The sequence below is a fragment of the Anguilla rostrata genome, chromosome 9, assembly GCF_018555375.3.
Source record: "Anguilla rostrata isolate EN2019 chromosome 9, ASM1855537v3, whole genome shotgun sequence".
Classification (NCBI taxonomy): Eukaryota; Metazoa; Chordata; class Actinopteri; order Anguilliformes; family Anguillidae; genus Anguilla; species Anguilla rostrata.
In genome coordinates, this window is record NC_057941.1 from 3,585,001 (window position 1) to 3,598,084 (window position 13,084).

Below are 13,084 nucleotides of genomic sequence, written 5' to 3' on the forward strand. Positions count from 1 at the left end.
AGTTCTAAAATCGAACGAATCCCACTGGCTATACAACTAGTACCCGCATTTAAGTACATATGTTACATTTACTTGGGCTACGTGTACAGACTATGCTGAAGCGTAATTATAGCACCGTATCCGCACACTACATAAAGAACTGCAGCTCCGCCACCAACAAAATTCCACTATTTGCAGATGTTGACATCTGTACATGAGGCGAACATTGCCGTTCTTTTTTAGCTCGAGTGTAAACGACAAGAATAAGATAGAAAGCGACAGAAAAATCACTTTTTAAAACAACCACCAATCCCAGACACCGAACCTTGTTATGCGGATAGAAAGCTACAACAGACGTGCTGATTTCCCCAAATAAACGCCTTCCGTTCTCTTGAACTGTACAAAAGCACAAAACAGTTACATCTGTTGCATTACCAGTTATTGTTCTGTATTCTTGCACAGATTATTCGGAGTGAAAATCGATTGAAAATTGGGATTGGGGCCATTATGATTTAGATAAAGCGATGATTCAGTTCAAACAAAGAAAACTTGTTGCCAAAAAACAAAACAAAAAAAAAAAGCAAGGTAAATGAACAAAAAAGAAAATCTATCATCTTTCAGAATTAAGCAATATCATTGAATTGCATGACTTACATAGTGTTTATTGGGATTTCTCCTCTTTTGAACATCTTGAACTGTTACTTCTTGTACTACCCGTCTGGGCATGGTGCAATCCGTCCGAGTCTCAATAAAAAACAGCAGTCCCGTCTTCCAAAGATCAGAGCCAGTAGCAAAAGTTTCCACGCGCAACTGATGTCATCCGCGTGGTTCCGATCTGTTAGAGCTTGGTACGTGGAAAAGTCTGGTGTTAAGTTTAATTTTCATGCATGGACCTGTACAAATTCCCTGTGATATATCCAGTCCTTTCTTCTCCTTTCGCTCTTTCTTAGGCTACTGGGGTCTTACAGTATGCTGGTCGGCCCTGAACCGAATTCCCAGCCTATCCCAGCTCACCGACTGCAATTACATTACGAGATGACTTCCTACTTAAAGGAAAAGGACGACGACCGTCCAAGGGAAAACACATGGCTGACGTGTCAAAGGAAAACGTCAAACGCCAAAAATATTAATTCTCTTGTGCTTTGTGTAAATCCGGGTTAGTTTTTCTAAGTTACTGAATCAAACCTTTTGTTTAGAAAAGTTTTCCTGTTACTTAAATTCAGCGACAACCACTAGGTGGCGCAACGAGACAACCACAACGGGAAGTGATCATGTATGATTTTGATTTCTAAATGAGAGATGTGTGACAATGTATGAGATCATGTATGATTCTTGATGTGAGGTATGGAGCATTATTCAGCCCAAAACAAAATTAAAATGTCAAATTTTAAATTAAAATGGGAAATGGAAAACTAAAATGGAGCTCAAAATAAACATCATAATGGCCCATGGTGCGGGGAGCAGAAGTAGAGGCCAGAATGGAAGAGGCGGCAGCGCCAGATGTTATTCGCCACTCAAAAAGCCTGTGGGCAACCCCAGCAGGGCTAGTGAGGAAAAAAAAAGATGGCTTCCTCCGTTTCTGCATGGACTACAGATGGCTGAAGGCAATAACAAAAAAGGACGCTTATCCCTTCCCTGCATTGACAACGCCCTCGACAGCATAAGGGGCTTTCCATGGTGCGGTTGACTAGATCTGCACAGCAGCCACTGGCAGGTCCCCCTCTCTGCAGCAGCATGCCGAAACACAGCCTCCACGGTGGGGAAGGTCCTGTGGGGACACCGTTGTACCGTTCGAGCTCACCGGCAGCCCCTCAGCCTTTGAGAGGCTCATAGAGGCGGTCCTACAGGGTGTTCCAGCTACAGTATGTGTACTGGGCCTCGGACAACATTCCGGTGCACGTCCCCCCATTTCGACAAGGCAACAAGGCCAACCTTCCGCTCAATCTTACATTACATTACATTACAGGCATTTAGCAGACGCTCTTATCCAGAGCGACTTACACAACTTTTTACATAGCACTTTACATTGTATCCATTTATACAGCTGGATATATACTGAAGCAATGCAGGTTAAGTACCTTGCTCAAGGGTACAACGGCAGTGTCCTTACCCGGGACTCGAACCTGCGACCTTTCGGTTACAAGCGCAGTTCCTTACCCACTGTGCCACACTCCGTCCTTTACAAGTGCAGTAAAGGCCTTGCCTAATGCCAGCTCTTTAGAAGAGAGACCAACTGCCAGGGCCAGTTGGGAGGGGTGGGGAGGGGAGGGGAGGGGAGGGAGAGCAACTGACCCCACCAAAGTGGAAGCAGCAAAAAACTGGTCAACTCCCTTGTCACTGAAGGAGGTCCACAGCTTTGTGAGCCTAGCGTCATACTACAGACACTTTATCAAGGACTTCACTAGCATCACAAAGTCCTGGTCACAGCCTCTGTCCTTGCCCAGGTGTACTCCAGCAAGCCCTTTATTTCGTGCACTGACATGAGTAATGAGGGCAGTGGTGGGGTGCTGCCGCATCCAATAGAATACGAAGGGGGGGGGGGGGGGGGGAATAGTTGCTTACTCCAGTCCTGTGCTTAGCAATCCAGAGCACAACTGCCATGTTACCATGCAGGAGCTTCTGACAGAGGTAGCAGGGGTGCAACATATCCAGGTGTATTTGTTGGGACAGGAGTTCCTTGGTCCATGCTGCACTGCAATGGCTGCTGAGATTCAAGATAGCCTGCTGGATCTTGGGCACCACCTAGGGGACGAGCACAGTAATGCCGACAGCCTCTCATGCTGTCCCTGTGACACAGTGCCTGTGTGAGCCCCAGGCTGCTTGCTTTGATTGACAGGAGGGCCACACCCTCATTTAAGTACATACTTATTGCTTCTTTTTAATTTTTTATGCAGAGAAAATAACACATTAAAAATAAACCAGTCTTTTAAACAGTTATTTTTTCAGGTCACATGCATTCTTCAAGGGAGCTGTATCATCAAGCGAGATTCAAACCTATGCCACTGCTGATATGCTTATTATGCCATGCTTTTAATGACATCATACCTTAATGTCCTAATGACATTAATAGCAAATTAACTTATAAACAAGAAAGGAACAACACCAGTTGTTGGATACATATATGACTAACAAGTAAGACAACAATTGTATCTGTAAATAAAATCTTTTAAATCACCTGGTGGAATAAAAGACGGCTAAATGCAGCAATTCAACATACTCATAATACATTTATACGTGAATAAACCGGTTAATGGGATTTATTTGCTAATAAATGTATTTGTATGAATAGTTTGCCCTAATGGCTTCAGTTTTAGTTCCGAGTTAAACGAGGTTCCTGAATTCCAGTCCTGAAGGCTTTTGTCGTTCCTACTTTACTTTCTATCAATAGCTAAATCAGGAGTTGGAAACAAGTTATGTGAACTCTTTAGCCAATTAGGATGCTGTGAAAGGAATCATGTCTACACTTTAATAAAATCTGAGGCCTGAGCCATGCTCATATAATGTTGCAGTTATATCGACTGAATAAAGATCCAGTACAAATTCAAAACATTTCCCCCCATTCATTTCCCCATGAAAACGTAACTCCCACAATTTAGTCCAAGTATCACGTCATGAATCCCCATTTGGCTGGTTTCCGCCAAGATGGCAACCTGTAATCTATCTAACGCCAAGAGGATGGTTTCCAGGTGTGAGGGGCTAGTTTATTTTCATGACAGTGTGTACAAAAATTCAGTCTATCACGGCAGTGCATGCAATCTGAATGGACTCGGATTCGCACAGCGGGAAATATATATTAATATGGATTACCTTGTTAAAATATGCGCCTTATCGTTGAAGGAAACAACTAAGCGTAAGTTTGCAAACAATTTGCCTTCACTCCTTGACTGAAGTTAGGCAGCCAGATGGCTACTAGGCTACTATGGCAAAATTGGCTTGCTTACTAAGTCGTTTGTAACCGTTTCCTTGGTAATTTATCTAATTTGCAAGTTTCTGACGAATGATTCTCATTGATCTATCAATCCTTTAGCTAGCCGAGTAACTATTTGTTTGTTTATTATGCATCTCTTATGTTAGCTAGTGTAGCTGTTTAGGATGGCTTGTGCTGTAGCTAAATCGTCAGAGGAACACAATTGTGGCTAATGTTAGCGATTGCTAGTCTTCAGAGGTGTTGCTACATTGGAAGCAAGCTAACTAGAGTCTCGTGGCACGCGCATCAACTCTGTCAGGTAAACATTAATCAATAATAAAATTAACAATGTGTAATATTTGCCGTGCCATTAATTATCTAGCTGGTTGGTTCGCTTGGCTATCTTATTTGTACATTCTGAGTTAGTTAACGCTGTATAAACAATATTATAGCTAGCTAGTTAACTTGGTTATCCAAACAGGCCCGGCTCCACGGTTGGGCCAGGTTGGGCCTGGCCCAACCAATCACGAGCTTGGCCCACCCTGGCGATTTGCATATTAACTACAGTGTCTCTCTCTATAATTTAAAAAAAAAATTCCTAGATTCAGTAATACAAATGTACAAAACAGCCTAGTAACGCTATCGATAACGTTAGCGGCGGGGTTAAAGATGCCGGTCAACCTTGCAGCAGCGGCGCTGCTAATGTTGCCGACGACTTAAACCGAAACACGGCAAGTCGACCACTTTTAAAGTCATACCCCCGCCGACAAATTAGTGGTAGGGAGAGATGCTTTCAAGCCGCTTGGTATCAGTCCAGTCCCTGGCTTGAATACTCCATCAAGAAAGATGCATGCTTTTGTTTTCCCTGTCGTGTTTTTAGTAGTCCTCCAGCTAATGACAAGGATAATGTGTTCGTCTCTACTGGATTCACAAACTGGAAAATGGCACTCGAACGTGACAGGGGTCCACAAAAGCATGCATCAAGCCAGGGCCATTTGCAAGCTACTTCTGCATAGGCGGAATTTCGCAGAAGGCAGGAGAAGGGAGAAATTGTTGCGTCCTTATTAGGTCCCCAACAAATCAAGAAGAATCGTTGCCAGTTGGGAAATATTGAACTATTGTAGCCTACAGCCCAGCGCCTGTTTCAAAGCTCGGTTTATATGCTGACAGCCTGTGGCAAATGATCACATGCAACGGACAACATGTTATTTTTTACAGCTCGGGGAGCAACGTCCACTGATCTGTTAAAAGAAAAAAAAGAAAAAACAAAAAAACCCCGGCAGATACAGAAGCTGTAACGACACAGTGAATCGCCGTGTAAGGATTTTCTGTTGCGTGCGTTTGGACTGCAACAGAGATTGCGCTCGAGACAGAGACGGTCATGAGTGAAAGATGACTCATGTTAAGAGCACGTAAGTCTGGACAAGTAGGTCTGTGGCGGAACCTCGAGTTGAACTGAATGGGGCACTTCATCTCATGATTAGGACGCACACACACGCACGCATCAGTCTCGTGGCTAAACTGAGGAATCTTTTTAATGGTTGCCGGTTATATTAATAATGCAATTGGCATACCAAACTACAAAATAGATATCGCATGCCGTGCCAAAGAAATGGATGCATGGGTTACTTCTGTGGGTGTTCCACCATGTAAAGGCATTTTTAACTCTTTCTCCTGGGAGTCATCTCTTCACTAATACTGAGGCAGGATTAACTCTCAAGATCAACAGGGATCGTCAGGGTGGGAACGAGCTCTATGGGAGAATACCTGTCAAGTAAATCCTGCGTACTACAGATTGTCTAGTTTATCTAACCGATTAACACGCTAGTTTGCGCGACGGTGTCCTTTTCATGCTACTGTCAGGCGGGATGTGTCAAAGCAGCGGGGACCGTCTGCTGCTTTACCCGTGGAGGTTTACACTCATTCACAAGGTTCAGTGCTGTTCACGCTCGTCTCTGTTTAGGCTTGGGGTCAAATCTCGGCCGTGGTTCTTTGTGTTACTGAACGCCGGTGAGCTGTTGTACTCGGCCTCTTTCTGTTGTAAATCAGGCCTGGGTATTGGATGGGGGCTCTGGGGGATTGAGCACTGCGCTGAAGGTCTGGCTCGCCTTGCTCAAACCAGTTGTTCGGAGACAGTAATGAAGAAAAATTCCCTGGGGACGGTGCAATATATCACATTCAGCAGCTTTACGTTCCACACACTGTACTGTACGCACACAGGGCTGTCTCCTTAAAGCATGTGATTACTGCATACAGCAAGTTATTTAAGCCAATAAGCCACTAATAAATTAAATATCAGGAACCACTGTACAGTTACATTTGAAATGCAGAACTGTAGTGGGGTGTGAGTGAAAACACGAGCCTTTCTGTAGCTTATTCCACAATTGAAAAGATGGAAACTCACAATTCTCTTTGAAATGAGACCTGAAAGACTACCTACCTGAAAAGACAGGCTGTAGGTGTGCTTTGCCCTGAATGATAATTGGCAAACTACTTGAACTATTCAGATTAAAATGATTGAACTATTCATATTATAAGACATTAGCCATTGTGTATTCATAAGAAGTGCACATTGAGGAATTCAGCAAGTGTAATCCAAATGCAAACCTTACATTACCTTGGCATGCCCTTATTAACCCACATTGCTGTAACCTCTCACTGAATTACACCCTTTAATATATTCCTGCTTTGCTAAAGCTTTCAGTCTGAATTATTAACCTTCATAACCTTCATTTATACAGGGTAAGTTGACTGAGCATACATGCTCTTGTGCAGCAGCAGGGGGGGGTGGGGGGGCGTGTCTGCAGCACCCATCCCGTTTCAGACCGCTCCGGGACGCTCAGAAGTCATGGTGTTGGGATGTGGGCTTGAGAACAGGTCATGGGGGGGAGTGGAGCTGAGGGAAAAGAGCGAAGTCGTGTAATTGGTCGATCGGCGGACGCGGGAACGACTCACGCCTCCCTGCTCGCCGCTCTCTGTTCAGCCGACAAAACGACGATGAGAAGAGTGACCTCCGACCCGGATGGCCACGCCCACTCTTCCTCTGAGGCGCGACGGGACCAAACGCAAGGGCAGGGTTGCCAGTCCCCCGTGCTATCCCCCCCCCCAAGCGGACGTCCCGCGGGGAGGACCGGGGGAACCTGCCGCACCACGTGGTCCCGCAGGTGTTCCAGTACCTGTCGCTGGTGGACCGGGCCCGGGCCCGAGCCTCGTCCGCGTGCCGCCGCTGGAACCAGGTCTTCCACATCCCCGACCTGTGGCGCAGATTCGAGCTTGAGCTTGAGCTCAACCAGCCCGCCACGTCCTACCTGAAGTCCACCCATACCCTTGACCTCATCCAGCAAGATCATCAAGAAGCACGTCCCCGGCACCTGCAGTACGTCAGCGTCAAGGTGAGGGCCACGCCCCTTTCGCTGCCTGTGGGCGTCGGCTCGCTGGGCGTGGCTGAGGCGGGGTCCGAGCCTAGGTCACGCCATTAAGCCCTGACCTGCTTATGACGTGAAAGGGCAATTTAAAAAATGCTAAAATGTAGCCTTGCAGTCATTTATTTGCAAATGTAGAAAATCAGAGGATCAGTTTCACTACAGTGGAGTCTTAATTTCCTCCCTCATCGCTTCCAATTTCCGGTGCCTGTGCGCGCGATATTCCGCTTCTGTAATGAAATGGTTGGTTGATTTTAATTTTGTAGAGAGTCAGTTTTTTTCCCCCCCACTTTTTCCAAATGAGCATTCTGAGCATATGCAAGTTAGTGCTCTGATGTATTTGGCTTGAATTTGTTATTCAAATGCTTGACAGTTTTCACTGAAATTGAGTGTGCACAATCCAATCTCATTTCATTCCCGTGTGCCTCCAGTTCCCAGAATGAACTGTGAAGCAGGCTGTGGCGCTTCTACCTGTTAGCACAAGGCTAACGGCTAACAAAGTGAATGTCAATTCAAATTCTGAACAATAAGGCACATGACAGCTCAGTGTGTAAGCAATGGCTCCTGTCTACCATTACACAAAGGGTTAGTGTGTGTTTGTGAATTTCTGTTATCAAATGAGGTTTTGGAAGGCCAAGCGATGACATTTTCAAAAGGATTTTCTCTTGTTTTTGGACAAGTCAGCTTGAGGTAGTTCACAAAACCCGTAAGATTAATTCAAACTGTTCTGTGGTTTTCGTATTGACACAACCAGTAACATTTACAACGTGTCTGTATCATGTATGTATAGTAGGATTAAGGATCAACATGTTAAATGCAAACCTTTCCCTTCAGCTGTCATAGGTCTAAGACTATTTATCAGCGTTGCACAAGCAGAATGGCGCACATCCCCCGCCTGGTGGAGCTGGGGTTGTGCGCCAACAGGCTGGAGCTGATCAGCTGATCTGTTTTGGTGGGAACTCACTTTGTTTTGGTGTTAAAGTTGAACAAACTTATCACACATCTAATGTAATACACTCAACATCATCAGAAATGCACTGGAAGGACTGTTCACTGCGTAATGTAATGTAATACACTTTCAAAATAAAACATAATGAGAATGATTTAATATTTTATGTTTGACTGGTATTATACACGGTATTGCACAGTTTACAGAGCTGCAGCACTTGTGATTAAAAAATTAAAAAGAAAAAATATATTAGACGCCGCTAACTCCCATACACAGCAACACTAGGTATTCTGCTGTGATGTGAATTCATGAGGACGTGATCATTGTAATTATCTGAGTAATGCTATGTGGCAGGTATTGTAATTCTTCTGTAAAACACGACATAGACAAATTGACTTTTAGACAATAGACAAATGCACTGTCATGCAGTGTTTATACAGTAAAGTACCTTTATTCTGAAAGGGAAAAAAAGCTGCTTTGCTTTTAAGTTCTGAGCAGTGTTGCCACCTTGTGGTACATGTTAGCTACTGCAAGTCAAGCCTACAGAGTGGTACATGATCGTTAGATTAAATGTGACTAGACGCGATAAGCAGCTGACTGGATGTGATAAGAACTACATGTACAGGAGTGCAATCTATAGAGGTGTGCAAGGTCGAGACACAAGCCACAAGGGGTCCAGTGTGAGTGGTATAGAGGTGTTGGAATTTGCTACTCTGTAAAGCATCTTTGTGACTGTTCTCTGTAAAAAGCGTTATACAGAGATCAAAGCTCAGATAAAGGGGGAGGGGTCGGATCGGTCACACATCTGCACCTGCAGGTGGGAGGTGATGCCGGAGAGTCTCTCCTGGAGGGGCAGCAGGTACCCCAGCGGCTCCCCCTGCGAGACCCCGCCCCCGTAGCGGTACGGCCGGACGTTGAAAATCCTCACGCAGAACTCTGCCGGGAGACGAGAGGCAAGCGTGGGCCCCGTGTCACCAAAACGATGAGGTATGTAATCCCCCGCAATCCCCTTCACACCCAGCAGCGCCCACTCTGTTTCCACCGAGGCATTGGGGCAGCAGCGTAGTTTAATGGGTCAGGAGTTGGTCTTGTAACCTGAAGGTCACCGGTTCGACTCCTGGGAAAGACACTGCCGTTCTACCCTTGAGCAAGGTACTTAACCTGCATTGCTTTATTGTATATCCAGCTGTATAAATGGATGCAATGTAGACAGTTGTGTGAGTCCCTCTGGATACGTGTGACTGCTAAATGCCTGTAATGTAATGTAATTCAGCAAACTGAGCTCACGTGTATTTACATACAGCCGGGGTTGAGCTGGAAATTTCAATGAAGAAATTAGTTTTAAACGCCTTGCCCGAGAGTGCAATGGCTGAGCACCACCAGGGAATCGAGCCTGCAACCCCTGTGTTACGAGCCCAATTCCCAACTCATTATAACGCACTGCTATCGATTTCCTGTCCGGTAACTCAAGGTGACTTGCATACCTTACCTTTTATGAATGTTAATTTACACAGGTGAATGTTGTATTAAATGAGACAACTCAGATTGCCTCCTGCTGTAGGGTACAATGGCACTGACCCTCCAGGGAATAGTCCTTGAGCCTCCTGTTACAGTCTGGGCCTCAGCAAAGCTAGGCCACATTACCCTTTTACACGATATTACATTGCATTCATTTAGCTAACACTTAACCAGGTCGTTTTACGGAGTGAAGTACAAAAGTGCCTTTAAGAGCAGCAGTGCTACAGAAAATGATTGGGAACACTTTTAGAACACGAGTCATCGCGGCTAGGATCAATTGCCAATGTCAGCTATCCTGATAGATGTATTCAAATGATATAACCCTTTGAAGAGTAGGTTTTTTTGGAATGTTTTTTCAAAATTCTGCAACTAGAACTAAAACAACCCATTGCGTTCAGCTAACAGTAGTGATGGTTACATAGACAATAGAATATTCAGTTGAGAACATTCAAATTCCGTATTTATCATCTTACATCTTAAAGGGTTAAATGAATTTCCAAGATTGTGATGCATTATCCTTGTCCTGTGGCATTGTGGCCTTCCTTTTCTTCCTCATATGCTGTTAAGCATTTAAAATATAAAGCTGTATTACTGTATATCTATAAACCACAATAAACAAAACTATAAAACTAAACCAATAAATTTTATTGTCTGAAGGGCAGCACACTGTAAGGAATTTATATTTCTCCAATTATTGGCATCGAGAAGTCCAGATCGACATTGGTCGACTTTGCCCTTCAGATCTCCACGCGCAAATCAGAAGGAGCTTGTTTATTCATGCGTCCCGTAGCCAAGGTTACGGAGACCGAAAACGCATTACAATTAGCGGCGGTCGCAGCGACTCTGTCTCACGGCGGCTGTCTTGTCTGCGCACGAGCCACTGCAGATACCAAAGGCGACGTGCGAACGCGGAACTTTTAATGACGATCGTTACTCACAGATGTTTACGCGCCTCTCCGCCTTTGATGAGATTTCAAAAGCCGCCGGGTGGTCCAAGTGTCACAGGCAAAGTAAAGTTCAGCGAAATCTCCGCAGTGCCGCTAATCCGCTTTAATCCTCGTAAACCCCACCCCTCCTCCTGCCAGCGCTGGCCTAGCCAGACGTTAGCCTCGCATCAACCTTTCTTTCTCACGCGCAGCACGCCGGTACTCGCTGCAGAGAAAGAATTACGATCTTCAATTCGCCTTCCTAATAATAATAATACCTTCCTTATCATAATACTATCATTACATTACAGGCATTTAGCAGACACTCTTATCCAGAGCGATTTACACAACTTTTACATAGCATTGTACATTGTATCCATTTATACAGCTGGATATATACTGAAGCAATTCCGGTTAAGTACCTTGCTCAGGTAAACGGATGTCCTACGGAATCGAACTGAACTTTGGTTACAAGCCCAGTTTGGTTACTTTTGAAGGAGGTTTTATATTTTGTTGTTCGTTTCACACAGTATTTTCAGACTTAGACCATGACTGCAGAAAATTGTAGTGTGGGGGTAAGCACTGTCAACGCCAGCCCTTGCTGGATGGAGACCTGGGTTTGGCGAATGGCTTTGAGTGACGCTCGCTGACATGAACTGACAGAGACCGCCTACCTGAATTGGACAGTTTAACTCCGTCATACTGGATGCCGTCCTTTCCCCGCCACTGAGCCGGCCCCCGCAGGGTGCCCTGGAAGGGGGCCCTGATGACTGAGTAGTCCTCACACACCACGTCCACCGCCTTGTGGACTCTACCCCCCCTGGAAGAGACAGAGGGGACAGCACTGAACCTTCCCTGTAGCACTTCATCAGAACCCCTGGTGGTCCTAGCTCACTATCAGTGTGCTTTTTCAGACTGCAGGCCTGTACTAGCTCACTATCAGTGTGCTTTTTCAGACTGCAGGCCTGTACTAGCTCACTATCAGTGTGCTTTTTCAGACTGCAGGCCTGTACTAGCTCACTATCAGTGTGTTTTTTCAGAATGCCTGGCTGTACTAGCTCACTATCTGTGTGCTTTTTCAGAATGCAGGCCTGTACTAGCTCACTATCAGTGTGCTTTTTCAGATGCAGCGACTAGCTCCATAGTGCTTTCTTCTGTTACTAGCTCACTATCAGTGTGCTTTTTCAGAGTGCAGGCCTGTACTAGCTCACTATCTGTGTGCTTTTTCAGAATGCCTGGCTGTACTAGCTCACTATCAGTGTGCTTTTTCAGAATGCCTGGCTGAAAACTGTGCACATATGCTCTAGTATGAAAAAGTATATCATACATTTAGTTTTTTTTAAAAACCTGGAGCCAGACCCAAATGTCATATTACATTTGTGTATCGACACACAGACTTGGTCTGTAGGCGTGCATATGGTGCTTATGAAAACTTACACCACTTCGCCACCAGGGGGAGCGCTCTGTATCGCATTAGAGACCATACCGCAGACGACGCGATTCTTTTTTTCTCCTCACCTTGCGAAACTTAACGAGTCCCTTTTTTTGTACCTAATGCCTTTTTATAACTCCCCCATAACCCCCGCCCCCCCCCCGCCCCCCCTTCAGCCCTGTCGAGGGGAATGCTGAACGACTCTGCACTTCAGTCGCTGACAAACAGGATGAATGCCGCCGCCTCTGGTTTGAGTGAAACGCACGGCGAGCGCGGCGTACAGAGCGGGGCATGCATCATAATTAGCGGGACGCCTGCCGGCACGGCGGCGGCGGCTAGCCCGATAGCCCTTAACCCGAATGTGGGTGGGTTATATTTTAGGCCGGGAAGCCGCTGCTGTGCCCTCGGGCAGGGCATTAACCTGAATTGCTTTAGTAAATATCCCGCGGTATAAATGTCTAACGTACAAAATGTAATTAAACAGGGGGTCTGACTCACTGTGGTCATTACAGATCCCCTGGTACTTGCTACAAATGGGGGACCCCCCCCCCCCCTCCACCCCTTACACCCCCCACCCCTCTGTTGTTGTCTGACCACATTCTCAATATGTCTCTCTTAAGCTGGCAAACCAGCCGTTCCCCAGTTTAATTGGCTGTTTGAACCCGTCTGTCTCCGCCTCGCTCGGAGTGCGGTGAGCAGTCCCGGCTGGATAATGGCCGCCGTGCGTCGCCTGGGCCCAGGTACCTTTTTGAGCCGAAGGCCCCGCAGCCGAAGGCGTCGCACCCCCTCACCCTGTTCCGATGGTGGCCGGAGCACAGGGCGCCCCAGGCAGTCGGGCCTGGGCGGAAAGATTCGGGACACCTGTCACCCAGTGGGACTGAGGAACAGCCTGACTGCAGTTAGCCTACAGATTCCGTTTACACGCCACGGAAACAGGGAAGGAGCGCGACG

At 46.0% G+C, this 13,084-nt stretch overlaps 1 protein-coding gene and 1 long non-coding RNA gene across 7 annotated transcripts in view; one reads left to right on the top strand and one right to left on the bottom strand.

The window, feature by feature from the left end:
- The window catches only part of sh3pxd2b (SH3 and PX domains 2B), a 49,291-nt gene extending 48,197 nt beyond the window's left edge, over positions 1-1,094 (bottom strand). The window contains exon 1 of one of the 3 annotated variants that reach the window (XM_064349849.1): positions 634-1,094. In XM_064349849.1, the coding sequence (XP_064205919.1) occupies positions 634-705 (72 nt within the window). In that variant the 5' untranslated portion in view covers positions 706-1,094. The remainder of the gene's footprint in view (positions 1-633) is intronic. The other 2 variants (XM_064349851.1, XM_064349850.1) reach the window with 2 other exon arrangements.
- Positions 1,095-3,564: 2,470 nt separating this feature from the next.
- Positions 3,565-13,084, top strand: part of LOC135262707 (uncharacterized) — a 121,772-nt gene continuing 112,252 nt past the window's right edge. For 3 of the 4 annotated variants that reach the window (XR_010332303.1, XR_010332302.1, XR_010332300.1), the window contains exon 1: positions 3,613-3,829. This is a non-coding gene — a long non-coding RNA (uncharacterized LOC135262707). Of the gene's footprint in view, positions 3,830-13,084 lie in introns of all 4 variants that reach the window. The other variant, XR_010332301.1, reaches the window with a different exon arrangement.